Source organism: Vanellus vanellus, assembly GCF_965231255.1.
Source record: "Vanellus vanellus genome assembly, chromosome: Z".
In the NCBI taxonomy this organism is placed as follows: Eukaryota; Metazoa; Chordata; class Aves; order Charadriiformes; family Charadriidae; genus Vanellus; species Vanellus vanellus.
The window spans coordinates 15,923,626-15,950,916 of record NC_138908.1 but is presented as its reverse complement, the minus strand read 5'-3'; the positions used below and the strand labels follow the sequence as shown (position 1 = coordinate 15,950,916).

At 51.2% G+C, this 27,291-nt stretch overlaps 1 protein-coding gene across 1 annotated transcript; it reads left to right on the top strand.

Moving 5' to 3' along the window:
• The first annotated feature begins 210 nt into the window (after window positions 1-210).
• Window positions 211-26,177, top strand: B4GALT1 (beta-1,4-galactosyltransferase 1). The gene is made up of 6 exons (XM_082497610.1): window positions 211-497; window positions 13,934-14,169; window positions 21,462-21,649; window positions 22,546-22,668; window positions 24,178-24,282; window positions 24,949-26,177. The coding sequence occupies exons 1-6, from the start codon at window positions 227-229 to the stop codon at window positions 25,082-25,084; spliced, it is 1,059 nt and encodes a 352-aa protein (XP_082353736.1). The 5' UTR covers window positions 211-226; the 3' UTR covers window positions 25,085-26,177.
• Window positions 26,178-27,291: the final 1,114 nt, after the last annotated feature.

The following is a 27,291-nucleotide window of genomic DNA, read 5'->3' as shown; positions in this document are numbered from 1 at the left end:
ATGCTGGGGCGGGGGGTGGTGGCGGGGAGAGATGCCGGTCAGGATGCCGCAGGGATGGGGGGGAGGGTGTCTCCCTGCCGATGGTCCCCGCGGGTGGAGGGAGGCCGTGGGCGGGGCGCAGGGCTGCCCCCCCCGGCGGGCGGAGCCGCCGCCGCCCCCGCCCCGTCCCCGTCCCCCGTCGGCGGCGCGGCGCGGGGCGGGCGGCGCTCCCCGCCAGCGCAGCGGCATGAAGGAGCCGTCTCTGCCCGGCACCTCGCTGCAGCGGGCCTGCCGCCTCCTCGTCGCCTTCTGCGCCCTCCACCTCTCAGCCACGCTGCTCTACTACCTGGCGGGCAGCGCCTTAGGGCCGCCGGGCAGCCCCGAGCCGCCGCCACGCCGCCCGCCGCCCGCCAACCTCTCGCTGCCGCTCTCCCGCCCGCCGTCGCCCGCCGCTCGGCCCCGGCCCCCACCCGCCTCGCCGCCGCCGGGCCCCTGCCCCGAGCCCTCCCCGCTGCTCGGTGAGTGCCGCCCCGTCGGGGTTTTGGGGGAGAGGGAGAGGAGGACGGGGCGGGGGAGGGGGGGCGGGCGGGGGGTGTCCGCTTCCTCCCCTCCCCCTGGGTGTCCGCCGCCGTCCGCGCCGCGGGGGCCACGGCGGATGAGGGGGGAGGTGGCGGTCGGCCGCCGTGTCCCGCCGCCGCGCCTCGGTGTCCCCGGTGTCCCTGGTAGGTGTCCGTTCCCGCGGGGCGGGTGCCCACGCGTGCCGGGCTGGCAGCGCCCGGCGGAGGGGGATTGTGGGAGAATCCCCGGGGAGCCGGTGTTCTGGGGAGGGGGGAGGGAGGCGGGGATGCTCTCGCAGGAAAAGCGGCGGCGAGCGGAGCCCCGGCGCTTTCGGGGAGCGCTCCCGCCCCGTCCGGCTAGGTTTCTCTGTGGTTGACGGAGAGGTTGGGTAATTTCCTCTGGGAACTCTACCCAAAATACAGCTCTTGCGCAATCTCGCAGGAAGGTTCAGGCGTTTGGGATGTTTGCGCTGTGCAGCCTTTGGCAGTCTTTTGTGTGCGCGGACCTGCTCGATGAGCGGCATAGGTTTTTAGGAAGTGCTGTGAGGCAGGGTCATGAATACAGTTGTTATGCATCCCGAAGGCGCTTCCCACGTATTTGGTCCTGTGATGCAGTATCCTGATACGTGGCAGCCTGGCGTGTGTTTTATCTGCGCTGGAGCTGTGCTCCCCACAGGCCTTTCCCAGGACTGCTTCTTGGGTGCTGAGGGGCTGGCAGGCTGTTTGCGGGGTTTGCAGCCTGCTGGTGGTCTAATTTTTGCATTGGTCACCTGTAGTGGTTTTGATCCGCTGGCTTTGTCACAGGGCAGAGGTGGGGGCAAGGTGAATTTCAGCTTTTTTCCAACCTTTACAAGGCTCTCACCCAGCTTGCTGTCTGTAGCTGCTGCTCCTTGAATAGACCCTCCTATGATATAGGTAGAGTCTGTTACTGTGACTTGCTGGCATCGTACTTCATAGCGACCTGGCCTCAAGTTATTTGGGGTCTGGAGATCCTAGGGATCATCTACATCTTCATTAGTGTGCCATGCTAGCACAGGCACCTTTATTATGGGGACCTGATCCATGCTTATAAATATTTAAAGGGTGGGTGCCAGGAGGATGGGGCCAGGCTCTTTTCGGTGGTGCCCAGTGACAGGACAAGAGGTAACGGGCACAAACTTGAGTATAGGAAGTTCCACCTAAACACGAGGAGGAACTTCTTTACCTTGAGGGTGGCAGAGCACTGGCACAGGCTGCCCAGGGAGGTGGTGGAGTCTCCATCTCTGAAGACATTCAAAACCCGCCTGGATGCGTTCCTGTGCAACCTGCTCTAAGGTGGCCCTGCTCTGGCAGGGGGGTTGGACTAGATAATCTCCAGAGGTCCCTTCCAACCCTATGATTCTATGATTCTATGATTATTGGACATCACAATGAAGGAAGAGACTTTCAAGAAGATACCTGTGGTTTTCAATTCACGAAACCGACACAGAAATGCATAGTTTCTCTTGGTGCTTGCTGGTCAGCTGTTTATGGATCAATGCATCTGAATAACAAATGACTGGTTTGTTATTTTAAGAAGGCGGTTTTGAGGTCACTAAAAGGAGCCGTGCTATGTTTTTTTGTTGTTGTTTTTGATTTGTGTCTTTCACTTTTTTCCCCTAGATCACTTTAAGTTGAAAGTGGCTGTGCAAGCCTGTCCTCACAGAGTGGATGTGCGAGAGCTTTATGAATATGCCTTTGCTTTAAATGGTCTCCGCTTACCCTGATCCTCTCAGGAGTGAGTCATGTGCTTTTGAAATGCCTGGAGTTTAGAGAAATGCTCTTAGTGTCCCCAAGATTTAAAGCATTATCAGAGTTAGTCGCTGAAGGATCAATTAAAATATTTTATACCGTCTCTGTAACATCTTCAGTGCAATTTGCGGAATCCACCAAAGGCCAAATGAGGTTATTGGAAGTGGTTACGGATATTCAGAGAGCTACCAGACCACATAGAAAGTTGCTCTTCACCACACAGTAGGCAAATGATTTCTAGCTGTGTTACCTCCAGTATTGGTGGGGTAGTGCAGTCGGATGCAGGCTGGCATTGTCACGGCTTCAAGGTTTGTAGCCAGCATGTAGGTAAGAAACGTGATGGGTATTTATTTTTTCCCTGCTCCTTTCAGGTTTTGGTAGCAAACAGCATTTGTAAAACAATCCTGTCGTGCCTCAGATGTTGGTCAGAGCTGAGTCTGCCCTGATCAACATCTCATGTATCTCTAAGACCAATGTGGGGGATGGAGAGATGTATACTCCACAGGCATTTCTGACACTTAAATCACCCATCCAGAATTCAAAAAAAACTCTTCTTTTTTTGTGCACAAAGCTCCTTATCAGTGTGAACGTAACAAGCAGGAACTAGCAAGGACCTTCCTGTCATTCCCACCTTCCCAAAGCTATGGAGAAATGCTCTCGTGGGAACAGGTAGCTCCAACTGCCCTGTTCCCTCAGTGTAAACTTAAATTTATTGAAACGCACATGATCCTTTTTTTCTTATTATTTTCTCCCCTTTCCTCCCCTTCCCCCCTCCCCCATTGTTGGGAAGCATGTGATGAATCATGCAGGATATGTGTGACTGAGCTGCTCCAGCTTTTTGAGCGGTCAAATAGCCAGGTACTAGTACTCGTTTCAGAGGCCCAGAGTTTTCTTTCAAGCGATGTTTAGAGAGAGTAGTTTACAATCCCTGCTGTCTGGCTCTGCAGCAAAAGCATTAGCTGAATGAGGTTTAATCTCTACAAGAAGCTGCCAAATTTAAAATGCTTTTATGGTTCACTTGCCTTTATTTATAATTTAAAAGCATAAATCGGGGCTGGGGATATAATACTATAATTCAACTTTGAATTAAAAGTCCTTAACAGCTATGAAATTCTCTAATACAAGGTAATACAAGCATTTTGGATTTATGCTCTGGTTGAGAGCTGTGTGCCAATAGGTATCCTAAATGGAGTATTAAGAAGCAGAGCCTGCTTGCTGCACTGAAATTTCAGCCTGTGAGAAGCCCAAAAGCAAGTAAATCCAGATATAACCTGCAGATGTCCATTCCCCAAACTGTTATGTTCTTTAGGAGCTGTAAAACAGTATTGTCATTTAAAAAAAAAAAAATTAAAAAGTTGCTCTATAGAATTTGTATATATGTATATATGTTGGCCAAAGTGCTTTTCTTCTACCTTTTCTATGAGATCTTTATGCTTTGGTGATAGGATAGTTATGTGCCTGCTGTTTTCAGGAGGGAGTGCGGAAGGGGACATGTTCTTTGGTAGTAAGATCCCTCTCCGAAAGAGCTCATCGTAAAGCTGCACTTATCTTTTGGTGCCAGAAGTCTGCAAAGCAGAATCTCATGGACAGGCTTATCTGTATGTCAGGGATGTAATTTTCAAGTCCTGGCTGATCGAGAGCACGTGTTGTTTATAGGGGTTGTTTTAGAATACAGCTGTCTCCTTAGACATTTTTCACCCTAGTTTAGATACCAAGTGCAGCTGCTAGGGGATGTCAGACCAGAGATGTGTTCCTACCCTCAGCTCCTTGAGCATCTCACGGCAAAGATGACCCAAGTGCACTAAACATGTTGCAGTCAGGTGTCTGGATCAATAGCTTTTCACCCCTCGGTTTAAGTTCAGAAAATTGACAACCCGAAACCCTAATAATTAAGGGATGTTGACAAACCAACAAAATCTAGGTTAATATATGGACCAGTCAGCTGTCCAAAGCACAAAACACTAGAGGTGAACTCATTTTCACTAATGTTTAAAAAGGATTACAGTTGCCAAATGGTTATTTGGTGGGAGATCTTGGGCATGCAAGAAAAACAACCGTTTATTCGAGATGCCAGAGTCCTGTATAGAAACTGATGCTTCCCACTGTTAGCAAGGCATGTTTAAAAAAACAAGGATCGAGAAAGAAGCTCCTTTGGCTGGCTTGTGGGTGAGCAGCCATCAGTTGATTGGAGGGGTAAGGACCTATGGTGTGGGCTTTCTCCTCAAAGCACCACTTCTGCCTGTGTGGTCAGGGCAAGCAGTCACTCTAAACTGTAGATGCTGAAGATAAGTGATGAGAGTATTCTGATGCTTTGAGATTTGTTCGGAAGAGACAGAGGTGGCCGGTGGTGATACTTAGTGCCTGTTTTACAGAAGTTTTTAGAGGTTATGTGCTGCCTGGTTATGGTCAGTGAATTCACAAATAATGTAGTTTGAGGCCCCTATATATGTGGACATAGCATGGGCAGGAGTACAGGATGCTTTAGCGCTGGCAGAGTGCTCATGGAATGTAATTTGGGGCCAGAGAGTGTAAAGCACTCGGAGGTGCTGAGAACACCAAGTAGTGGAGAAAGCATTTGTTTTACATGCAGCATCTCTCATCTGAACTTGCTATTGTCTGCTTTGCTTTTATTGTAGGGATTTTTTTTAACCTTTCCAATACAGCCACTATGTCTGCTGCCTCCTGTGTCCGCTGCAACCCGGGTGCTACGCATAAGAGTTACTTTGCTCGTGGCTGCAAGCTAGGGTTGTGCTGTGTCCCTCTGCTGCTTTCTTTCGAAAAAGTAAAACAGAAACTCAGAGAAGAGCATGGAGAGGGCTGGGGGAGGGGGACCTAACACGTGGACCAGTTTGCTCAAAGTTAGGCTTTCTTGGCCTTAAAAGAGAGATTGAGAAACTGTGTTAAACTTCTCCAAAGAATATGTTTAAGATGTTTGGCAGGGAGCAGATGCGCAATCTTGGCAACACCATCGGCAGCTCCTCAGCTACCCGTGTGGTCAGGAGCACATCGTACCTCTGAAGCACAGGCTTTCTCGACAGGCAGGGAGCAGCCTCTGTGGTGAGAGCATCCCTAGCATCCTCTTATCTGGTCAAAGTGAAGGTCAAGGACTGTTAATTGGGCTTGCAGACTAACTTGGAAAGGTACCATGCCTGCCTGCCAGCTGTTTCATGGACACAGCCCAACAGATGGGAGGTGCTGGGAAGAAAAGGAAAGTTTTCTGTCTCGTGCATCTAGTGTTTTATAACGTGCTTGTTTCCCTGCCAGCATTGATCTGAGGCAACAGCTAGTTTCTTTGGAAATTGGGCCAAGTTTGTATTTGGAAGGAGACAGACGCTTGCAGCTTCCCGAACTGCACTTGGATGCAGAATTCGGTTACGCTCTCAGCTTTCCTCCTCTGGTGTGGAGCTCCTTAGTCTGACTTCCCTTAGCAGACGGAGGACATTGTTGCTGTGTTGAGGGCCCCTCCCCCAAAGGGTAGCATGCTGAGGGTCCTTAGCTAGGAGGTTCTCTGGGTCTGGTGGCCTCGTGAGCAAGCCAAAGGCACTGGGTTGCTGGACTTCAGCTCCTCTCCTCACTGGTGGGACCCTCCTCTCCAGCCAGCATCCTGCAGCTACTGCTCCCCTCCCTCCCTCCTGCACACCCTTCTCTGTGGGGTGGGAGGGGTTTTGGTTGCAGAGGTTTTGGGGACAGGTCCACAGCAGTACTGCAGTGGTGGGGACAAAAATCTGGGGTTTTCAGGGACATGGGTTGGAACAGTGTCAGTGTCAAGGTCGCCCTTGTCTCTCTGGGCTGGAGGTGGTCTCACTGCTCAGCCCATCCCCACTGGGACAGTGTTTTCCTTTGTGCAGATTAGTGCCTAGAGCCCCTGCCTGCAAGGAGGGGTGCTTGGTGAGCCAGGCGTGGATTAGCACCTCCAGACAGGCAAGCGGTGGCCATGGCCATCGCTGATGCCGGGGCTCGGCAAACAGCCTTTCCAGCTGCTTCCCGGCTGCAGCTGAGCTGAAGGAGCTCAGGGCAGTCCCCAAGCCCCTGCAGACGTTTGCCTGAAAGAGGGCTGCTTTTATCACCTCCCCTACCACTCGTCCCCAGGCTGGGGTGTCACTGGACATGCTTTGAGCGCGTTTATTTGCAAACATGTCTTGCTGAAGCTGGAAAAAGCCCCATAAAGACTACAGGACCGGTTTCCACAAACCCATGTGCTTGGGGGACAGTGGGGTTTCAACAGCCATTTCCCAGGTGTGCGATGCCCTGCTCTTGTCCTCACCTCCTGCACTCCTCGCTGCCAGCAGCACCCTGTGCTTTCGGGGCTGCGCAAGCCCTGGCTGAGTTTCGGCCAGACAGAGGCACCTCTGCCCCACCTGGCACCCGGTGCTCGCCCGCACTATCTAGGAAGCACACCCCAGCCCCGGGGCAGCGCTGGGATCCAGGTGCAGCCACCACTGGTGGGATGGGACGGGATGGGGCAGGGGGGCTGCAGGCTGCCTTGTGATTTGGGGCTGCCCCTGGCAAAGCCAGGTCCCGGGGATGCCACTCAGCCCGGGGGAGCTCCTGCCTGCCCATCCTGTCCCATGGCAGGGTGGGGGGTTCCCAGCGGGGGACAGCTCAGCCTTTTTCTGATCCAGGCCTCTCTGTTTGTTTGTTTTCAGTTTGCTGTTTGAGGGCTTGGAATTTAATTTTGCGGCAGCAGCGAGCAGGGCTAATCGCATGCAGATTGCCCGGCTCAAAGAGAGACGGTTCAAAGCCGCTTCGGTGAGCGTGCGCTGGATTTGAGCCACTGATGAGGACTTTGCTTCTCTCCCAAAAGTGCGTCCTCATGGAAACGACAATCTCTTTTATTATTTTTTTTTTAAACATGCCATGTGCTGGTGGGAGACCTTGTGTTGGAATGGGCAGAGTTTGCTGTTGAATTAAGAGATTTTTTCCTCTGTCTGTAATCACTTGGTTAATCATGCAAACCTGCTATCGTGCAGACCCAGTGTTGCCAGTGTGTGTGATGCGTCCTCATTTTTTTCAGACTGTTTCCCTTTTGGGGTCCACCGTTGCAGATGCCAGATGCTGTGTGAGCCTGCCCAAGACAGGGCACATGCTGGTGTAGCAGGGTCAAGCCTTGTGTTGGGGTAGCTGACATCTGTAAGGGGATGCAACTTTGCTAGTGTAGACCAGCCAAAGAAATCGTATCCCATTCCTTGGGAAGGCTTTCTTTTCCTCACTGGGATATTTCTAGCCAGACCCAAGGATGTTGCAGTCTTTTTAAGTGCTGATGAGGGAGCAAGAGCTGAAGGCAGTGAGGGGCAGCAGCCTCCAGCCAGTTTGCAACAAGGCAGAGATGTCCCCATGGCCATTCTGGCTGGTGGGTCCCATGTCAGGACAGGGGGTTGCTCAGGGGACCCAGCTGGGCGAGGGGTGCTGGGGCTGTCCCTTCCACCAGTCCCGTCCCCTCACCACGGGGCTGAACCCCAGTTTGAGCCTGGCTGGTGCTGCCTGCGTAGGCGCTGGCGCGGCTCTGAAGTTTAGCTGATCTTAATAAGAAACGCTCGCTTTGCTAAGCCGTGGGATGCAGCTACCTGCCTGCCCTGGAGCTGCCACGTGGGTCTGGGGGCTGGAGCGACCCCTGCTCCACAGCCCGGGGTGGGGGGACTTGCCCCAGCGTTTTCTGGGGTGGAGCTGGTTTTGTTTTTCCCAGCCAGGGCGGACTTGCTGCAGCCGACGGGCCCTTCCCTTTTCTGCTGGGCCCCTGCAAAGAGGGGTTGTGTGGGTTTTGTTTTTTGGGGTTTTTTGGGGTTTGGTTTTTTTTTTTTCCTTTCTGCGAGTTCTGCTTCTCTTTTCCAGCTTTTCTTTCACATGAGGTTTGTCTGAGCATGGCAGAGCTGGTGCGCACGTGGCTCGGCAGCCAGAGAGCAGCGTCCAGCTCTCAGCCAGGGCAATGGAAACATTTTTCTGCTGTTTGGGCAGAGATTTTTTTCCAACCTCCAAGCTATCATGCTTTTGCTTTCATTCTGACTGAGCTAAATATCTGAGATTTGCACCTGGCTTAAAGCACACAGGTGAATTTTGCTGGTTTTCCCAGTGAAGCGCTTGGGAGGGCGATTCAGTCTGCCAGGACCACCTCTCCAAACCTGCCCATGAGCCCAGCTGCCCTCCTTCCCATCTCCTTCTGCTGGGGCTGTACTGCCCTCCTGGGGAACGGGGTGTCCCCTCCCCTCGCCCCATCCCACCTGAACCCCCCCAGGGCTGCCCTGTGCAGCTGCTGTCCCACATTCTACCACCTTCTTGGATGGAATGTGGTGTCGTCCCGTTCACACCCCCCTGGGGATACAGGAGTACAACTCTGGCTCTGCAGGGCTGCTTCAGTGCTCCCAGAATCTCATGTCTGTGGTCCAGGGCGGCTGGAGCAGCCTCTAGATTTATTATAGCATCAGGCCAAGCGTATTCGGAGCTTTTCCTGCGAGGTTTCTCTCGTTTGGGTCAGCAGGATGAGTACTGGGGGGGGAGGACACATGTTGGCAGCTGCAGACAGCAAGAGGTTTGGCTGTTGGGGCAAGCATGGCCCGTTGGGAACCCGGGGGTGGGAAGGGGATGGAGAAGATCAGGTCCCCCCGGCTGGAGCGCTGCCCTGCCCGGGTCTGTCTGCCAGCCTCACCTTTGTGCTCGGTGTGAGAAGCTGCTTCCTGTTTGCGTGCGCCATGGCGGCCCCTCACCCCCCGCACCTGCGCTGGCACAATGCCTTTCCTGTGCACCTTCCCTTCCAGCAGAAGTGCTTCAGGGTGTCAGAGATGAGGGGCAGGAGGGGGGTTGCCTTGTTTTTTCGTGCGTGTGTCTCTTACCTTACTGCTGCCAGCTAAAACCTCCTTTTACAATCTCTGAAGTGTGTGCTTCTGTGCCTTTTGCAAGCTGCCAGTGGTTGCTTATTCATGTTTTCGAGGGTTTTCTCTTGCTAAAAAATGTATGGTGGGAGCTGCTCTGTTGGAACTTTGTCACTCTGAACCCAAAAGGTGTCTGCTTACAAAACCTGGGCCGTAGGGGTGACTGGCCCCGTGAGTCCACATAGCTCTGTCATGCCTATCTGTTTTTAGCTGGGGCTCTTATGTCAGGCAGTCACCTTGAACAGAAGCAGAAAAAATGGAGATGGAGTGAATCGGGCTGGAAAGTTTACCTAGTAAACACAGATAGGGATACAGCTTTGGCCGGTGGGACAGCACTCGTAGTAAACCTCACACACTTTCCGGGCATCGGCAGATCGTGTCCTGAGTCAGCATCCCTGGGAGACAACAGCCTTGGGGCTGCTTGCTGTCCAGGTGGTCAAATTTCGGTCAAAATTACTTACAATTAGCAACTGGAAGCGTGATTCTGGTCACCGTTTGGAAATCCTGTGTTTGAGAAATTTGGCTTCAGCCTCCTCCCGCTTGGGAAGTGAACCCAAAGCGCCAATTAGCAGCGAGTAGTACGTTGCTGTTGCTTTTTGTCAGCCACACGCTTCGCAACATCTAGTTTGTTTTAGCCCTGTTATGTTTGGGAACAGCCTATTCAGGTTTTTGATGTGTTCGTGTCCTTACTGATGCCAGTGAATGTATGAACTGGGCGATGTGTGTCAAAGCCTGTCCCTGAAGCAGCTGCCTTGCCCCACATGGACAGTGGCAGTGCCTGGGGTCTCCTCACTGGCCTGCGTCTCGGCTGCATCCCTTGGGGCAACCTTCTTGAGAAGGTGTGCTGCCTTCAAAATGGGTTTGGTTAACTGGGGGGCCGGAGCAGTACAGGTCATTTCTCACCAGTGTACTTCAAGACTCTGAAACCATTAAATCTCTCGTCTGCTGCAGCTGGTTTTTATCACGAACGTGTTTTCCTCTCCCATTTTTTCCGTGCTGGCGTTCTGGCCTCCCAAAAGCAAACCAGAGCGAGTGCTGGCAAGATGAGAGGCCCACGTTTGGCCCAGTGGAGCTGGGGGGCGAGTGCCAGCCTGCCAAAAGCCCTGCTTGCAGCCTCCAAAGGCTGGTGGCTGTCCCTGCCCAGCTGGAGCTCACAAGCCGCCAGCAGCAGATTTCCCCTGTAAACTCGCCGAAACAGCAAACTTTCGTTTCCTCCCCCTTGCGCTGTGCGAGTGAGCATGAGGCATTAAAAAGAGCCTTTGTTCGTTAAACCAGAAAGCTGGTGGGGCTCACAGTTGTTTCTCAGGAGAGGCAACTGGAAGCAAGGGTGGGCGCCAGCTGGGAGCAAGGGTGGGCAGCAACTGGGAGCAGCATGCGCAAGCAGGAAGGGATGGCTCGGTGGGACAGCAGCCACCAGGCGCCTGGAGCAGGACAGGGCTGCAGGGCCCCGCCAAGGGATGTGCTGCTTCCTCCCCGCTGCTTCCTGCAGCCTCCCACCAGGCCCATCCCAATGATGGTGGCGGGGTGCGGAGCGAGGCAGGAAAATAACATCCCTGGGCACAGGCGCCCAGTGTAATCCCCTTCACTGGCCGTGACTAGTTAGGTGAACCAAGGTGCCCGGTGTTGTCCCGTTTGCTGGCCATGACCAGTGGGCCATACCCAGTGCGATCAGTGCCTTTTGCTGTTTTAAATGTGGGAAAGTGTAGCATCATCCCAGTTGCGAGTGCTGGTCTCCTAACAGAGGTGACCCTTGGGGACAGAGGGATGGGCAGGGGGAAGCATTAAAAAGAGCGTGGCCAGCAGGTCAAGGGGGGTTGTCCTCCCCCTCTACTCTGCCCTGGAGAGGCCACATTTGGAGTACTGTGTCCAGTTCTGGGCTCCTCAGTTCAAGAAAGACAGGAGGGGACTGCTGGAGAGTCCAGCAGAGGGCTATGAAGGTGATGAGACCTGGGTGTGTTTAGCCTGGAGAAGAGAAGCCTGAGAGGGAATCTTATCTGTGCTTATAAATATCTAAAGGGCAGGTGTTAAGAGGATGGGGCCAGACTCTTCAGTGGCGCCCAGCGACAGGACAAGGGGCAAAGGACACAAACTGGAACACAGGAAATTCCATCTCAACATGAGGAAAAACTTTACTCTGAGGGTGGCAGAGCACTGGCACAGGCTGCCCAGAGAGGTGGTGGAGTCTCCTACTCTGGAGATATTCAAACCCACCTGGACGCCATCCTGTGCAACCTGCTGTAGGTGACCCTGCTCTGGCAGGGGGGTGGGCTAGATAATCTCCAGAGGTCCCTTCCAACCCCAACCATTCTGTGACTCTGTGAAGCAGCAATGGAGGTGGGTCGAGGTCAGAGGCCATTCTGGCAGAGCACTCGCCGCCACTGCGAGGAAGAGATAACCAGGAGATAACCAAACTTGGAGGAAATGATGCACCCTCTCCTTCTCCTGCCCCCACTGGCCTTGCTGCTCTGGCCCCTGCCCCGTCCCTGCCTATCCCACCAGCACAGGGGTGGCCATGCCTGGCCTGATCCTGCCACTACCAAGCCCTGGTCCCGGTCGTGCCGCTGTGTCTTCCTTCCTGCCCCGGTTCCTCCCATTCTTGCCTCTTCCTCCTGCTGCAGAGCGCCCTTCTAGCTCTCACTGCAAGATGTTTTTCCGCCAGAGAGGCTTCGTCCCTGGCCGTGCAGCCACAGGACAGGCATCTGCAGGACCTGGCTCACACTGTGGGGCTGGGAGGGTGGGAAAATGAGCAGCCATGTTGGGGCTGCAGCTGGGAACTGGTGCAGACTGGTCCCAGTGCCTGGGCTCTGAGAGATGACTGCCTTATCCTTGTGTGAGAGGGAAAATGTGCAAACTTGCCCATTTAACCGGCGCAGAATGCAGAGATTGGGAGGTCCCTTTGCACCCTGCCCATTACACCAATTTCTGCCAGGTCTCACCTCTGCCACGCAGGCAGCAAAGCTTCCTGGCTGCCTCTGGGGGTACACTGAGCACCTCTGCCGGTTTGGCTGGTCTCCTCCATGCTACCTCCAGCCTGAGTGAGCACAGGTTTCGTAGAATCGTAGAATCATAGAATGGTTTAGGTTGGAAAGGACCTTGAAGATCATCGAGTTCCAACCCCCCTGCCATAGGCAGGGATACCTCTCACTAGACCAGGTTGCCCAAGGCCACGTCCAGCCTGGCCTTGAACACCTCCAGGGATGGGGCCTCAACAACCTCTCTGGGCAACCTCTGTGGAGTACCGCAACCGAACCGAAGCAGCTTCTTCTAGATAAATAACCAGGGAATGAGCTGTGAGCCTGGACCGTCATTTCTGCGTTTTTAAGTAGTCACCTCCAGGGGTATGCACAAGGTTGATTGTGACGGCCACTGTCTTTCAGAGTGGTAAAAGCCACTTGTGCTTCCTTCTCAAGGGGCTCCATAGGTGCAGCACACCCACCACCGTGCCTGCCCTCTGAGGGGGCTGGGGGTCTCTTACAGCAAACGCACAGAGGAGATGGTGGCTCTAAGATACGTGTGTGCACACATGCGTGTGTTCACACCCAGATGGAGGGGGTGGGGGGAGTACAGCAACCAAACCTTTGAGGAGTGATCCCCCACCTAGTGCCTATGCTGAAGACCAGCTACTTTATGTGCAGGGTCCTCAGCATCCCCACCCGCTGCGGAGGTTTGAGCGGGAGCTGAGCAGGCACACAAAGCCCGCTTCGTTAGCTCGCCATGGCTGGGAGCAGGACGTGGCAGCAGAGATAAGTCATTCCGCAGGCAGCTACTGTGCTTGTTAGGTTTTTGCAGCAAGTCTGTTCATCAGGGCTGGAAGAGCTGGAAGCAAGTACTGCAGAAAGGCCAGCCTGGGTGTTCAGAGAGGTTCAATGCCGTGTTTAGCCCCAGACCCACATACAGCCATATGGGAAGGACAACTTTGCAGCCAGCGTGGCAGAGCAGAGAAGCCCTGGCAAGCGAAGAGCACACGTGAGCTGAAGTCTTGCAAAGTAGGTCTCATCAGCTGTATGAGTCCCTGGGGCTGTCACTGCCGTCTCTCCCTGACATAGGCATTGAGCAGCTCAGAGGCTGCCGTCCCCTCTGCGGTGCTGGGGGGCTTCTCAGTTTTACGCACCAGTTTTGGCACAGATTATTTTGGCAGTTTCAAAACCTGACACTGTTGAAACCAAGTCCAGGAATTGCCAACCTGCATGCAAATCTGGCTACGTTGTTTTTTTTAGCAGTTCTAATCCAGGACTTCTAATAAATAATGGGCAAGCCTACACTGAAAGTCTCTATGAGAAAAAAAAAAAAAAAACCAAGAAAGGGGTTTTTGTTCACTTTGCATGTGGCTTGGCGTAAGTAATTATGTCAGTAGGAGAGCAGGACTATTTTTGAAGCGCTCAAATCTTACGCTGGGCAAGGTGGGTGAGAGCGCAGAGTACAACACTCTTCGCTGGGCTGGTTTTGTGGCACACGTGCCAGTGGGAGCACAGCTGTTGGTTTGCCATGCAGATAGGAGGATTTTCAAGACTCGTTTTTCATCAGCAACTTGGCTGGGGTCTGATACAGAGAGCTAGATTATTTGTGGGTTTGCTCCGGTGTGCAGTGCTTTGGGTACAGCTGTTCTAAGCTTTAACACCTCCATGCACCGCTGGGATTTTGTTTGGATCCAAGCCTCTGTTTTTAAAAAACAAAACAAAACAAAAAACGAAAAGTGTAAAGGATGTGTGCTCAGAGAAATAGATTGTGTGTGCTAACTCGCTTTGTGCTGTGCCTCTCTTCCAGTTGGTGCACTACGTGTGGAGTTTTCCCAGCCTGTGAACCTGGAAGAAGTGGCGAGAATAAACTCAGAGGTCAAAACAGGAGGTCGTTTTGCTCCAAAGGACTGTATAGCACTTCAGAAAGTAGCGATAATCATACCCTTCAGGAACCGAGAGGAGCACCTGAAGTACTGGCTGTATTACCTGCACCCAATTCTCCAAAGGCAGCAACTAGATTATGGAGTGTATGTTATCAACCAGGTAAGATGCTAAAGACACAGAGCTTTAAAACGCTCTCGTAACAGTGCCCGTGCCCCCTAAAGTAGAGGAGTGATTGCTTCATCCTGAAGAGCAGCTGCTTAAAAAAAAAAAAATTCTGTAGCACTCCCCAGAAAAGTGAAAATGAACATGAACAATTCTGCTTTGATGATTTTGATGGAAAACCTGGGGTCCCCTCCTCCAGTCAGGCATGATTCACCCTAAAAACCTTCTGTTTAAAGAAACCACTTGGTGAGGAGGAAAAAAATCCCTAATAGCACAACCCAATCTAATTCCTTTTTCTAAATGTTGCCTTTTTCCAACTACTGCAGGAACTGCATAAGGTGACAAGGTAGCATTAATGCCTAATCTGGCATTGGGTGTGTCATAAAGCCATAGGATTTCATTTACTTTCTCAAGTAACTTGTGTTCATGTTAGTCAATAGTGCACAGAGCATCAGGATAGAGAAAGCAAAGCTGTGGCAGTGGAGCAGGTGAGTGATTGTCTTCAGGTGAATAGGACAGAAAAGAAGCAAGTAGTGACCAGGAGGGGGTTGGTTTTTTTCCTTGATATCTGATGGCCTTACACCTGTCTTTTTTAAAAAAAGGCATGTTTCACTCCAAACAAGCTGTGCTAATTTATACCATAATGGTGGTTAAATAAGTGGGTGTTGTTCACACTTGGAAAAGCTTAAAATGTGTAGGCATTTGCATGGGCTGCAGCATGAAAGGGCAGATGCAGTCCTGAGACCCCCAGCAGAGACTGATGGCTGGACAAGCTCACTGTGCAGTTTCTTTCTTAGATACATATTTATATCCTGTTTTCTCAGCTCTGTAAAAACTGAGGTGAAATAACACGCTTCTTTAAATGTAGCTCCTTAAATTTGCAGAGCAGCTGATGTGTTTGGGCGTATCAAACACCATGAATATTTAAAGTGGTCGCCCAAGTGATAAATTTCCTCACAGAACTGAAAGTAAGGGGAAACCATTTTCTAGAGAGAAAACCAATACTCTGCTACTACTGTTTCTCTTACTTTGCTCATTTCCAGGGTGCCAGAGGTCTGGGCAAAAGTGTTTTGTGGGGAATTAGCGGTAGCTCCCAAGCACGGCAGCTGAGATGCTCCAGTGCCTGTGGCTGACTGTGCTTGTGGCCTGGTGGCCACGTTGCTGAGGGCACCAGGCATTTCTGCAGCATGCGGACTGGCACGCTGTGCCCTACGACTCAGTCCTGTGAGGCAAACCCTTCTTGTGTAATGCAAAGAGCGGCTGGTGCCACTGCTGTCTGGCAGTGTGGGGCCAGCTCCAGCCCTTCATCCTCCAGGCTGCGTTTCCTTGCACGTGCAGTGTTTTGTCTGTGCAAGTCACTGGTGCCACAAGGTTGCTTGAGCCACGGTCCCCACCGGTCACTGGGGTGCAGGTGGGTGAAGGCGGTGGAGCAGCGTGCCTCCTTGTTCTGAGCGTGACTCGGAAGCGAGGGTGCAATGTGGCTTCCAGCAGTGATCCTGCAGTGGGGGCTGCTGCTTTCCTGACCAGGTGTTAGCTCACCGGCCAGCTCTGCAGAGGACTGGGGAGAGCTGGCTGCCTGTGGTCCAGGGGCACCGCTTGTGGGCCAGCAGCCATCTCCATCGCAAAGAGTCGGCGGTGCAGCTGGGGCTGGTATTTCCCCATCAGTGGTGTTCGACGGTAAGAAAAGTGAGGGGCCTGATCACATGGAGCTGCACTGGTGCCCGTAAAAGCAGACAGTGTCCAAAGGCCGGCTGGAGTTCCCACTGCTGCTGCAATGGTGCATGCTGGCTTGCACTGCCCTGCATTGCTGGCTCCTCCTCTTCTCTGGTCCTGTCCTCCAGTGCTAGGGCTGTAGGGCTGTCTGTGTGCTCTAAAGTTAACCCTCACAAAAATTATTGAAGCAAATGTGAGTTTTTTTCAGATGCATCCCTTGTGCAAAGTTGGGGTGGGAGCAACATCCAGTACACAGGGTATGCATGTCCTGGACACATCCAGACGTAGGTTAGCAAAGTAAGACTACTTGATTCGTAAAAGAAACATTCTCCTTATGCATGCCTCTAACAAGCTGTGTGAGGGAGAAGCAAAGTGGTCAATGGTAGTAAACCCACTGGTTGCATCTCTTGAGGGTGAGTGGCAACACTGAATAGAGAGAGTTGCAGAAAATGTATAATTCTGCCAGAAGTAGAGTAGGAAAACGGTCTTATTTCTCTGCTGTCTTGACAATTGCTTTTCTCTTTTTCTTGTCTGTCCTTCCCTTTGCATCTGCCCTCCTTTTTTTATTTTATTTTTCCTTCTAGTGGGGAAATATTACCTTTACTTGTTAATCCTGTCTATAGCAAAGCAATCACTGAAGCAAGGAGAATTACTGTGTGATCTGGTTCTTACACGCTGCCTACGTGCTCTTCTGTGCTCTGCATCTCATAGAAAGAAAGAGGAGCGCTGAGCCCTGCTACTGCTGCACTGGTAATGTCAAACTTCTTCCTTTCAGCGCAATGTGTTTCCGTCACAAGTCCGTCGTGTCTCCACCATGCTGTTCTTGCGTGCCTGAATGCCTCAGAGTAGGGCTTGGCTGGATTCAGGGGGATGATGTTTGTAAAATGTCCGGTATGTAACAGGAGCCAGTGGAAAATACATGTTATGCTTCACCCTCTGCACCCCACCCCCAGGCAAAACCCAGTCTCAACGTGTGGAGTAGCCATTGTAGGATCTTTCAGATAAATCTGAGATGAGGACACGTGGCTGGGTGCAGTTTTTGTGGCACCTGTTAGATGCCTTGCAAGCTTGACTTCATCAAATGAGAAGGCAGCGGCAAATTTGTGGCATCTCCCTCAGTCCCGCTCACTCCTGCCGTGACCCATGTGCTCTCTGGGACCTTCAGCCATTGCCACCTGGGTGCTCAGGTCCAGAAATTAGCTTTCTCACTGCAGTTCAGCCTGTGCAGATGCCCGAGCAGCCAGACTGAAGTTTGGGAAAGGGGAGACTTAGCAAATTCCCTGAACCGTGCAGTTATTCAACACTTTTCCACTGGCCCCTGGTGTTACCTGCAGTATCCTTGGTAGCAATTTTCCAGAGTGTTAGTGTGTGCGTGTGAGTGCGGAGTGGTTGAGGCATCGCACTTACTCATGTCATTTTGCAGGGGGTATCAGGACCCCCCAGGTATGCAGGCAAAGGAGGGAATTGTGCTCGGCTCCTGCTTACCCTCACAGTGGTGGGGGAGACAAATTTCCCCTGTGGCTGCTCTCTCCTGCTGCCCAATGTGGAGCTGAGGCCTCAAAACACCCTCTGACAGAGAAACAGCAAAGCGTCTCCTGGTGTCTCTGTATGGCCCTGGAAATCTGTTTCTGGAGAATGGAATTTCACATGGACACTGTGCCTGTGGTTCAGGCTGTCTTGGGGGATCCCAGACTTAGCTAGCGACTGCCTGTTGGAGGTGATGGCTCTCTCCTAGCTGGCCAGAAACACATATCCTCACCATTACCTCCCTGAGAAGTTTGGGATCCACGTAAGAGAGTTGCAGACACGGCTCCTCTGTGCTGCTGTGCTGTCTGCAGGAGGAATCACAGAGCTGCCTCCTATATGGAAGTGGAAGGCAGGACAAAATTGGGACAGATGGCTTCTTGCTGGTTTGCAAGCCCTTAGTTTGAGTGACAGTTCCAAACCCCTCAATTTTATCTGTCTGGCACTAAAAAAAAGAAAGGTAGCATCCTTTGGTAGGTCTGGCTGAGGGAACGAGATTCAGCAAAGGTAAAGGATGGGAAGTAAAAAAGCCTGGGTGTTATTTTGCTTCGGCTGATCATCTCCAGGTGTGGGAAGGAATCGGCATCAGACCCTGCAGGACTGAGGCAGCAGGCTGTCCCCCTTCAGACAGTCTTCCATGGGCCAGGGAATGGGGATAGACTTGGAAGTGCTGGGAGAGACATCAGGAGCCAGAAACAGGTGCTGGGAGCTAGCACTGAACTAAGACTTGGTTTAAGTTTCAGGACAAGAGAACATAGGGAAAAAAATACCAGGAAAAAAAAATAGCAAAAACGTGCTTGGACTACGTCCTTTCTGATTGAAAGCGTAGGAGATAAGCATGAAGACTACACCTAGACCTTGACTGCGTTGTCAAAGCAGCAGTCCCCTGCATGCTGCCTAGCTCTTCAGGATGATGCTCCTCTTTCCAAGCAAGTCCAAACTGATCCATTTCCTTGTGGCAAATAACAGGGAGCCTCTGTGGGATGAGGAGCTGCCAAGCAGAGGCGAGGGCTGGAGGTTTCTTCAATTCTGCTTTATTTGCTCTCTTGAGGGTTGCCTGTTGTATTGTGCCCAGTGCAGACCTGGAAGGGATGGCAGCATAGAAAGGAGATTTCCCAGCTCCACTTTTTTTTTTTTTCTTTCAAAAAGTTGGGGATCAGTCAAAGATGGAAGCCTGCAGCACATTTCTGAATTTTGAGATTTGAATCTCATATACTGCAAGGACACCAGTGGTTCCACATTGGCTTAGGTAAAGAAACAGCTTTCTGCAAAAAAGCAAAGCCTCTTGTCAGTCTTGTTTTTGCTCTGATAAATGCTATAAAGCCCCGCATACCTCCTGGGACAGAAAACTGGCCTTCTGCCCTCAAAGGAGTTGCAATTGACAACGGCATTGCAAGGTTTGCTGCATGAGCTACCTGCTCACTGTAAAGTTACTAAAAAATGGCTTGGAGAGGGGGTTTTGGCTTTGTTTTTAGGTTGTGATTTCTGCCCCCCTCCCCCAAACCTTTTGGATCCCACAGTGTGAATCTGTGTGGCCATTTGGGAGGAGAGCGGCAGTGCCCATGTGATGTGTTTGCCGCGTGTTTGGTCCCTCTCCACGCATGGGACCCTGGCATGGGCTCTGCCGGGGTCCAGTGGGTGAGGCGGCAGGAGGGGTCCTGCGTGCTCTTGGTCCATTGTGCTTTGGTTTTTTTTCGGAGAGAGGTTTGAGAACACATTGGCATTGTTAATCCCGAAGTGTCACCCAGAGGAGTTAGAAGCGGCCTGAAGGCATGGGTTAATTACAGTTGAGCCTCCGGTGTGAAGTGTCCTTCTCCTTGAAATTTCATTATGAAAAGAGCAGCCAAAGGGTGTGAAATGAGGACACTCTCCTAACTGGACCCACCAGGTGCTTGGAGGTGTGAGCATATTGCACTTTGCACCAGCACTGGGAAGAGTCCCTCTTGGGACTATGGAGCCAGGCCCGGGTTTGGTGCCGTGGGACCTGAAGAGCACTCGGCAGCTGGGGCTGGGCAGCCCTCCTCGCTGGGGGAGAAGATCCTCCGATACCATGGCCTCAGCCGCTCCCTCTCCTCAGCCTCTTTGTTCGACTTGCCTTCATTTTCTGCACTCAAGTTTTTACTGCTCTTGCTTATGCATGATCATGATCATCTTCCCACCACCTTAGTTATTGTGTGAACCCTTTTGTTTCGGGTGAGGATGCTGAGAATTTGCTCAGATCCTCCTCCACGAAAGCTCACTCCTCCCTGTGAAGTCATTTACGCCCGAGGCAGGTGATGAATGCTTTTGAAAACCTTGGTTTGACACTTGCATGTTAAAACCTTCATTTGAAAGATATTTGTGGCTGTTTCAAGAAACCTGCCTTGGCTCTCCAGCTGCAGGTCCATTAACCAGTCTGGATTAAACATTTTCCAAACTGATTATTTATTAATCGGGCAAAGCCATTTGGGAGGAGGTGATGTTTTAAGCTGCTGCTCCTTGGGCACAGTATTTTACTTGTCCTTGATTTGTGTCCCACATGCAGGTACCACAGGGTGGGGGGATGGCTTGCACAGTGGGGGAGTCCTTTGGCTCCACACTGCTCAGAGGGTGTGGAGGGGAAAGGTAGGATGTAGTAGAAGAGAAAGGATTTGGCAGTCTTGGTTTCCAGGCTGGCAAAAAACTTCAGCCTCCTTCAGTGATGCCCTGTGAGTTCCCCTCCGCCTGCTCTGTTCCCTTGCACAGGGTTTGGGTTTGCAGCTGCTGCTGCAAAGTTGGGTTCTGAGTTGGAAGTCCTTCCTTTCAAACCACTGGTATTCTTGGGTTTGTGGGTATGATGCTGCTGGTTTTCAAAAGTACTTGAGCAATTTGCAAGACTGTACTTGTGCTCAAAGCCACTTGTGCTTTTGAAATTTCCCTGCCTGAGAGAGGCCAAACTGATTCCTCCTCAGGCGCCTCATTGCTTGAGGAGGAGCATGGAGGGTTTCCTGCCCCGCTCTGTGCAGGTCCCTTCATTAACTGTGCCTGCCCTGGGATAAACGTGCCCTGCTGCCGTGTCAGCTCTTTTCAGCTCCTTCCCATGATGGTTTTGTTTTCCCGGCCCCTGGGACAGATGGTGTGTCCTGCCATGTTCCGGCTGGTGGAGGAGCAGCAAAGAAGGGGCTGTGCACCACAGCAGACGGCAGCGTCCGGCACGTGAGCCGTAGCCCTTGCAGGAAGCATCTCGCACCGGCCTGCCATCCAGTAAAGAAGGCTCTGTGTGTGTCACAGCCACGTGCCAAACCAGCAGCGCCCTTTCCAGGGCCGAGGGAGCGTCTTCCCAGGGCTTGGCACGGGAGCCAGAGCGGGTGCCGGAGTGGCAGACCTTAGCTACTGGTGCCACCCCGTGTTTTGTGAGTCGGGTCTGGCGCTTGCTTACGCATGCTGCTGGGCAGAGGCTGTGCCATGGTGCTGCAGCTGCATTGTGGCAGAGCTTAGGAAGAGGGTGCTGAAATCCTAGCCGCAGAAAGGTTTTGGTTCGTGGTCCTTGTCCTGGCTGTAAGCTAAAGCACCACCAAGGTCTCTCTCTGTAGCCAGGGTCCCTTGTTCCAGAGGAGCTCGGCTCTTTTTGCTTTCTCCACTCCTCCAGGAAGTCCCAGCTGCTTTCCCCAGCAGTCTGTAAATTTTATCATGAAATTGAATCCCAAAATGCCTGTGCGTGGGGTGGAATGGCCGGAAGGGGGGAGGTGGGGGGATGTCCACTCAGCATCAAACCTTCCCTCTTGGAGCCTCCCATGAAGACAGGGGAGCTGAGCCGGGTCCAGCCTTACCTCATCCGTTTCAGCTGCCCCCGCGGTTTGCAGCTGGCTCAGATGCCATCGTCCTGCAGGTGGCATTCCCGGGGCGGGGGGGGGCTTTGCTGCAGATGTCCCGCGGGTGCTGAGGTGGGGTAAAGTGCTCAGGCTCGAGCTCAGTCCATCACAGGCACACGAACCCAATGCAGCCACACCGCAGTCCGGTGACAGGTAAGAAACTGCTGTTGCCAACTGTTAAATTTAAGTCACTTAACTGTTTTTTATTTGTTTTTAAATTAGGATGGAGAAGAAGAATTTAACCGTGCTAAACTGCTGAATATAGGATTCGCAGAGGCTTTGAAAGAGTATGACTATGATTGCTTTGTGTTTAGTGACGTAGACCTTATCCCAATGGATGACAGGAACACCTACAAATGTTACAGCCAGCCACGGCACCTCTCTGTATCCATGGATAAATTTGGATTTCGGTGAGATTCTTTTTGGAGGGGCATTTTGTTCCTAATATCACAATTAGCGGTTAGCAGGCCAGGCGCAGCGTTACACATCCCCACCCACCATTGAAAGCCTGGGAAAATGTCTCTGGCAAAAGCCTGTCTTGGCGTGCGCGTCCCTGCAGGGAGCGGGTGGCTGCGAGCGGGATCGGCTGGAGGGAAAGAAGGGGGAGAAACACAGCCGAGCAGTTTATTAAAATTCACAGGTTCTGGAAAGTGAAATGTAGGGCAAGGAAAAACTAAGAGCCCGTCGTTTTGCAGATGCCTGTGTATCCCTTCTTGTGTTTCAGGCTGGAAGCTGGAAGACAGCTAGTGTTTCCACCCAGTCTGAAAAGTGAGACACTCTCACACAGTGAGAATTATGTGCAGCTTTAAAAAGACTACATCAGATGCTATTTTAAGAGCAAAACGAAATATTTTTGGCTGTTTGATTTTGGGCCACTGAGAGACCTGCCCTGGTATCTGAGAGCAAGACAAAATGAAATACCTTTCAGCATGCCTTTGGGTTCAGCAAGCTGCTGCAAAATGTGTCTTGCTTTTCCTCTCTTTGTTTTGTTTTTTTTTTGTTTTTTTTTCTATCCCTAATCCCCAAGGGGGAGTTTAAAAGCTCATCTGTAAAGTGAAAACTGGTCATGACCCCATGGTGGCCAGTAGTGCTAGAGATACACTAGTGGTGTTGGTGACCGGAGGCCTGCACGTGTCCACTCCAGACCCAAGCCCTGCTCGGAACAGGACTGTCACCAGCACTGCAGCAGCTGCAGTTTTTTTCTTGCAGCTAGGTTAAGCTTAGAGAAGTGCAGGCCCCGGGGTTTTCTTCTGCTGGCTTGGTGAGCACCCCTCATCCTCTTACGGTCTTTTCTCCCTACTTCCAGGTTGCCTTACAATCAGTATTTTGGAGGTGTGTCTGCCTTGAGCAAAGAGCAGTTCACAAAGATCAACGGGTTCCCAAATAATTACTGGGGCTGGGGTGGTGAAGATGATGACATTTACAACAGGTAAATAAATAAATCACCCCCTTGGCACTCAGAGTTCAAGGGTGGGGATTAGCACAGACCTGCTTCGTTCGCCTGGGTGGAGGGGGATGCAGGGTGTCATTTCACTCCAACCACCGGAGCCCCCTTTCCAAGGCAGGGGACAGAGGTGGTGCGTGGGCGACCTGCTGGGTCAGAGAAAGCGTGTTCCTGCTGGGTGCTGGCACCCCATTTCTCAGCTCCCAAGTTGTGCTAGGGAGTGGGTCTGGCTGGAAAAATCACGCCCCTGTCCCACACATGCATCGTTCACTTGCCGCGCAGCCTTGCATGCATCCACACTAATGTGTGGGTTGGAGCAGTGCGCTTCTGGAGAAGACCTTGACCCACCTAGCCCAGTTCAGCCTGAGGTGTGCCTGGGTCTGCAGCCTGGCCTTGGATCCTTTTGTTCCCATGAGAGATTAATTTCTCAGGCTGTATACGGCTCTAAATAACAACTGTGCTGTTGCTTCCTGCCTGGAAGGAAGTCTAGCAAAGGTCAGAACTGCAGAGAGGAGGAAGGTGTTTGCACAGGGCGGGCTGGGACCACCCCTGCCTCAAGACTAGGGCAGCGGGTGGACATGGGTTGTGCTACCTTATGGCTTTGCATCCCCAGGGTGGTTGCTGTGAGAAATAATCGTGGGGAGCTCAAATTTGGGAAGCCCTCTTCACATTTCTCAATGGCAAAACTGTTCAGTATGGCCTTTGTCTGGGCTTTCTGAGCTCTTCTGAGCTTCAGGAAGGGTATTCCTAAAAGTTATTGTACCTTTCTGAGGTTCAGCACTTCTGTTTAATAAACCAAGCGAGGGACAACATTCCAGCAGAGCAGGGCATTCAGAGCAAAGTGGCAGTCCTCTCTTTTTGGGGCACTCAAGTTCTGAGGAGCAGAAGATGCTGCATAGAAACGAAAAGGGAGACGTAAAGAGGAAGAAACCAGGTACTTTTCCAGCATTGGTGTCTATGAACTGCAGGTGCCTTGCAGAGAGCATGCAGATGAAGACAGGCTGCCCATCACCTGGCGGGTCCCAGCTGGGACCGTCATGGCTTTGACCGTGTGTGCCCCCCATGCTGCTTCACCACCATTCACTTCAGTTTCTACCAGTGCTGCAGCTTTCACTTCCCAGAAGATGAGTTCTCTTCAGGCTCTGTTCCAGATGAGTTAAAAACTGGATGCCGCTCATTCAAATTCCAGTCTACAGCCTGGAGCAAGGTTAATGCCCGCATTAGGGTGGTGGAGGAACTAGCAGTGCAGGTGAATTAGCCGACCTTAGTGTTGGCAGGGTGACATGTCTTTTCCCTATGTTGATGTGCCCACGTGGAAAAGGACTGGCTTTCTCCCCTTTTGGTGTTGGCAAGCCTGAAAACACACTAGCAACATCCTCAAAAAAAAAAAAAAATCCCCCGACCAAAACTCCCAATAGTTATTTGTGGAAGGTGTGGTAGAGCATCCCACATCCGTCTCCTGTTGCTGGTGCTTAATGTACTTGCTTTCTACAGACTAGTGTTTAAAGGCATGGGGATATCCCGTCCGGATGCTGTCATTGGGAAGTGCAGGATGATTCGGCATTCCCGGGACCAGAAGAACGAGCCCAACCCCGAGAGGTGCGTCTCCCCTTGTCCTGCAGCTGACTCACGGGGTGCCTCCCCACCTTGCTGCTCCGGCTGCTTGGCTTTCTCTGTGCCGTGCAAAAAGCCCCATCGTGGAAAGCCTGCAGCCACCTCCTCCCTTGCTGACCCCTGTTCCCTGCGCTGTAAACTGCCTCCTTCCCCTCGCCAGTTTATTACCTGATTACACACCTTGTCCCCAGTATTTCACTATGGCACGAATGCCTCTCGCCGGTTTTTTTTTGTTTGTTTTTTTTTTTTTTTTTCCTTAAACGCAGCAAATTAAGCTCCAAGCAATTGTTTCCAGCTTGTCTTTGGCATAAGAAACCTGTGCTGTAGTGCAGTGCTGGGAAAGGACCTGTGTGATTTAAAAGCTTGGCTGCTTTTTACTGGCTAAAATTTGACCCTATAAGGATGCCTTTGCCCACTGCTCAGGCTGGCCGAGTCTGGGAGTTTATGGGACCCATACCGATACTCGGGTTGCACCGGAGATGCTGCCTCAGGCTATAAAAATGTCATGAGAAATTCGGGTTGCTTAAACTTCTTTTTTTTCCCTTTTTCTTTCTTTCTTTCTTTCTTTGTTCTCTTCTGCCCCCCCTTCCTTCTTCGTGTTGTTCCCCCCCCCCCCCCCCCCCCCCCCCCCCCCCCGCCCTCCTTCTGCAGGTTCGACCGAATTGCTCACACAAGGGAGACAATGAGCTCTGACGGCTTAAATACACTGTCCTACAAGGTGTTAAAAACTGACAAGTACCCTCTGTATACAAAGATCACAGTGGATATTGGCTCGCCAAATAGCTAACATCACCGACACAAGAGAGAACTTGCCTATGTTTCGCAGGACATCTGGCCTCACTGATGCTTTATAGCTGCTGGGTTTATAACAGTTGCAATGGGGGTGGGGGAGGGGGAGGAAGGCCTCTTTTGGCATGCCAAAGCGTCTCCAAATTGGTTGGACAAGTGCTTTTTTTAAATTCCAAACTTGACTTTACACAACTTTCTAGCTCTCCATTGTTTTGTAAGTCCAGAAGTTGTACATAAGAGTTGTAAATATTTACTTTGCCAGAAATTGTCGAATCTGATCTATTTGCTGCAGTGCTCCCCATGTTGAGTTAAAAGCTGGACCCAAATTTTACTGCTTACAACTGTGATGCATCAGCAATTACTGCCCATGATATTTTTTAATAATTTAAATGAGGTGGATGAAAACATTCCTTTTCATTCCTGGTTTTACCTTATGAAGGACTGTAAAATGCTGCTAAAATTGTACAAGTTTACGCTTTGCATTAGATTTTTTTTTAATGTAGACAATATCATATTTTTTTCTCTTAGTGACCAAAACAAACATCTTCTCTGTGTGCAGAGCAAGTGTTGAACAATCAAGCCTGGATTCAATGAATGTCATTATTTCCTTTAGTCTCAAAGGAGGCTTTGAGTTAGTTAAGCCAGAGTTTGCCAGAATTTGCCAGTGAGCTCTCTGCATAGGATGGGAGCTACACAGATGGCATCTGCAAAAATCACTGGCTTCAGATAACCTTATTTCTGGATGTTATAGTGACTTTCTGCCTGAGCAGAACAACACCTGGGTTTGAGGGGGGTGGTGGAAGGGGGTGTTTTGTTGTGGTTTTTTTTTTTTTTTCTGAAATAAAGATGAATGAATTTAATTGCGCAGTGAAATTACAGCCTTAAAATTTGCTGACACATGATAACAGTAGTAGAAAGTTACCACACTATTTAAACATTGTCTGAAGCTTCCTACAAACAAAATTTTTCTTGCAAGGTCAGGCATAAAACTTGAATTCACTTATTACTTTTGTTGCTGTTGTAATATTTTAATAACTTTTCTAAGTCATTTGTATATCATAAGCAGTATATTTAATACCAGATTAAACTAGGGTGCAGCATAATAGGATATGATTCAAGGCCTCCTTTATCTTCAGACTAGTAGGCTTTTTATGTGCGTCATAATATATAAGCAATGTATTATATTTGCTCTGCGTATTTGTCCATGAAATCTCCTGCAGTGCTGAGATACTCACAGCAGGGCTGACATTTAATCTATATTTCTATGCCTAAAGCCCGTTGCAATGTGTGTCCTCTGTTGGGAAACTCCCTTCTGATTTTCTCAGGCTTTGAGGGACATGCACGTTACGGAGTACTACTTTTTGTCAGTGCACCAGGGCACCACCTGTACAGACACCCTGCTTTTCCTTCCCATGACCGTATGAAAGCCTCAAGCGCTGACACCCTCGGAGTTGGTTTAAGTGATTTAAAGCTCTTAGCCAGAACTGAGAACTGAATTCCTTCTGGCACGTACTTTGCCACCAGCTCTGACCACAGCAATTTGCACTTCCTTGGCCTGTGCTGAAGGCTGTTGAAATCAGGGATGCTAGTTGTATTGGGGATCACCTTCAGCACTGCCTCTTTTTTTTTTTCCTTTTTTGTGTGTGTGTGTGTGTGTGTGGTTGTGCGGTTGTCGGGGGTTTTGGGGTTTGCTTTTTTTTTGGTTGGTTGGTTGGTTTGTTTGGGTTTTGGTTGGTTTTTTTTTTTTTTGAGACCTGAAGGTTTTGCCGAACCCTTGCACTGCAGGGGTGGGATCCTGCAGGGGCTAGGGGACAGTGCGTTTCTTCTTAGGCCAGCAGTGGCTCAAAAGTAAGCACGGAGACTTTATTACTAGGGAGACACCCAGCTGCCTTTTCGGTCTGCCTTTGAAAAAGTATTCATCCTCTTTGCATAAAAGCTGTTGCTGGTCAGACTTCAGTCGTGCTGATGGCAGCTGAGCAAAGGTGGACTTGTATGGAGCAGGAGCAAAGCACAAGGAAGCAGCGTTGTGTTTAAAAGCTGCTCCCTTATGCTTATTGTTGTTTTAAATGACTCCTTTTTGGCAGGTCGGGCTCCAGCTCTTACAGATACAAAGGGGTACAAGAAGAGGGTATGTTACAGACATCAGGTCAAATGTCTACCTGTAAAACATCAGTGTAGCTGTAGTCTGCACCAGTACTGGAGACA

Excerpts from the sequence above, each read along its gene's own strand:
- B4GALT1 (XM_082497610.1), top strand. The coding sequence starts at position 227 with ATGAAGGAGCCGTCTCTGCCCGGCACCTCGCTGCAGCGGGCCTGCCGC. Across the intron at positions 498-13,933 it reads CGAGCCCTCCCCGCTGCTCG|TTGGTGCACTACGTGTGGAG; the intron begins GTGAGTGCCGCC and ends CCTCTCTTCCAG. Across the intron at positions 21,650-22,545 it reads ATGGATAAATTTGGATTTCG|GTTGCCTTACAATCAGTATT; the intron begins GTGAGATTCTTT and ends CCCTACTTCCAG.